The 1,605-nt window shown below is 45.2% G+C and overlaps 1 protein-coding gene across 2 annotated transcripts in view; it reads right to left on the bottom strand.

Moving 5' to 3' along the window:
* prdm11 (PR domain containing 11) overlaps positions 1 to 1,599 on the bottom strand; it is a 7,642-nt gene extending 6,043 nt beyond the window's left edge. The window contains exons 1-4 of one of the 2 annotated variants that reach the window (XM_031839453.1): positions 1,458 to 1,599; positions 919 to 1,178; positions 412 to 479; positions 30 to 232 (exon numbers count right to left, since the gene is read on the bottom strand). In XM_031839453.1, coding sequence (XP_031695313.1) covers positions 30 to 232; positions 412 to 479; positions 919 to 1,178; positions 1,458 to 1,485 — 559 coding nt within the window. In that variant the 5' untranslated portion in view covers positions 1,486 to 1,599. The remainder of the gene's footprint in view (positions 1 to 29; positions 233 to 411; positions 480 to 918; positions 1,179 to 1,457) is intronic. The other variant, XM_031839454.1, reaches the window with a different exon arrangement.
* Between the last annotated feature and the right edge of the window lie 6 nt (positions 1,600 to 1,605).

The raw sequence follows: 1,605 nt of genomic DNA, 5'->3' as shown, positions 1-1,605 counted from the left end.
TGTGTCTGGCTCACATGTGTCTGGCTCACCTGTGTCTGGCTCACCTGCATCCAGGTTTTGGTCGATGCTCTCCTGAGAGACACAGTGAAGTCGTTGGATGTAGTCGTCGCTGTACCAAACTCTCAGCTTCTCTCCGGCGGCCAGCGTCCGACTCACTCTGAAGAAAATGTTTTTACCGCGTTGAAACGCAGTCAAGTTCCTGTCGCTCTCCTCTGACGAGGTTCGGACGAACCTGCAGGTCACAAACGTCAACGGAGATACTTTAAAAAAGAACCCTCGTTGTGGCATTCGTCTTCTTAAATAGTCAAAGTCAACAACACAACAATTAAAAGACTCTCATAGACTGCTTACTGTGTTTGATGGAGAATAAACAACTTGTTCGCTGTATGTAAATTAAATAAAAAACGTTACCTCATCCAGTTGGCTTTGGTCTCATCGCTGCCATCGATGGACTGATAAGTGTTGTTAAAATCAACGATCTGGAACATCAGAAAAAAACAGAAAACTAGTTCAGAGCTGGACTTGTTTAAATCTGGTTCTCAACTGTGACTGGAACTGGACTAGTCTGGTTCTAAACTGGTCAAGACTGGTTATGAAAAGGTCTAGACTGGTTATAAACTGGACTAGTCTGGTTCTGGACTAGTCTGGTTCTAAACTGGTCAAGACCGGTTCTAAACTGGTCTAAACTGGTCAAGACTGGTTATAAAAAGGTCTAGACTGGTTATAAACTTTTGTAGACTTTTTGTTTAGACTTGCACTAGACAGGTTTAGACTGGTTCTAAACTGGTTGTAAACTGGACTAGACTGATTCCAAACATGTCTAGACTGGCTCTAAAGTGGTCTAGTCTGCTTCTAAACTGTTTGAGACTGGAACAGGTCTAGATTAGTTCATAACTGGTGTCAGACTGTTGAACTTACTATCCAGGAGAAGAAGCCGGAGGATTTGTCCTTGGACACCAGCTGTCCCTCGTAGGGACCAAAGACCGCCCCCCTGGGGATGTTTGAATCCAGACAGCGGACGTCCACGTCGTCCCCCTCAGTGAAGACCTCCAGGCCTGATGGGACCGTGAGCGCCGCCCTGTTGGCCGACCCCGGGGCCGCAGGTGTATCGGGGACGAACAGCGGGGGCCCGTGGGACGGACACTCCTTCTGGAAATAGTCCTGACACTCCTCACAGACTGGAGGACAAAGACCTCATCTTTACAAAGTGGTCATCACGTCAGGAGTTAGTCTTCACACTAACAGCGTTATTAATACACTATTCATTAAAGATACACATATCAAACACTGTTAGGATGAATCATGAAGGAATAAAACTGTAAATCACATTTCCGTCTATAATGACAGTTTGGGATCATTCAGGTAGTAAAGTTTACTAACGACCGTCGATGGTCCAATCACAGCTGAACAACGAGACCGTTTATGGATTATTGATCGTTCTTTGAGGAGAAACTCACACCAGAGGTCCAACGACATCTCGCTCATAGTGGAACCATGACGGGAAACGTGTCAACTCTGCAGAACAAAAGAAGAATTCAGGAGGCAAGCAGCTCTATACACACATATACACACATATACACACATATACACACATATACACACATA

The sequence above is a fragment of the Anarrhichthys ocellatus genome, unplaced genomic scaffold (assembly GCF_004355925.1).
Source record: "Anarrhichthys ocellatus isolate YVR2014 unplaced genomic scaffold, GSC_Weel_1.0 scaffold1622, whole genome shotgun sequence".
NCBI classification, from domain to species: domain Eukaryota; kingdom Metazoa; phylum Chordata; class Actinopteri; order Perciformes; family Anarhichadidae; genus Anarrhichthys; species Anarrhichthys ocellatus.
Note: the sequence above shows the minus strand (reverse complement) of the source record. Positions and strands in the feature narration are given on the sequence as shown.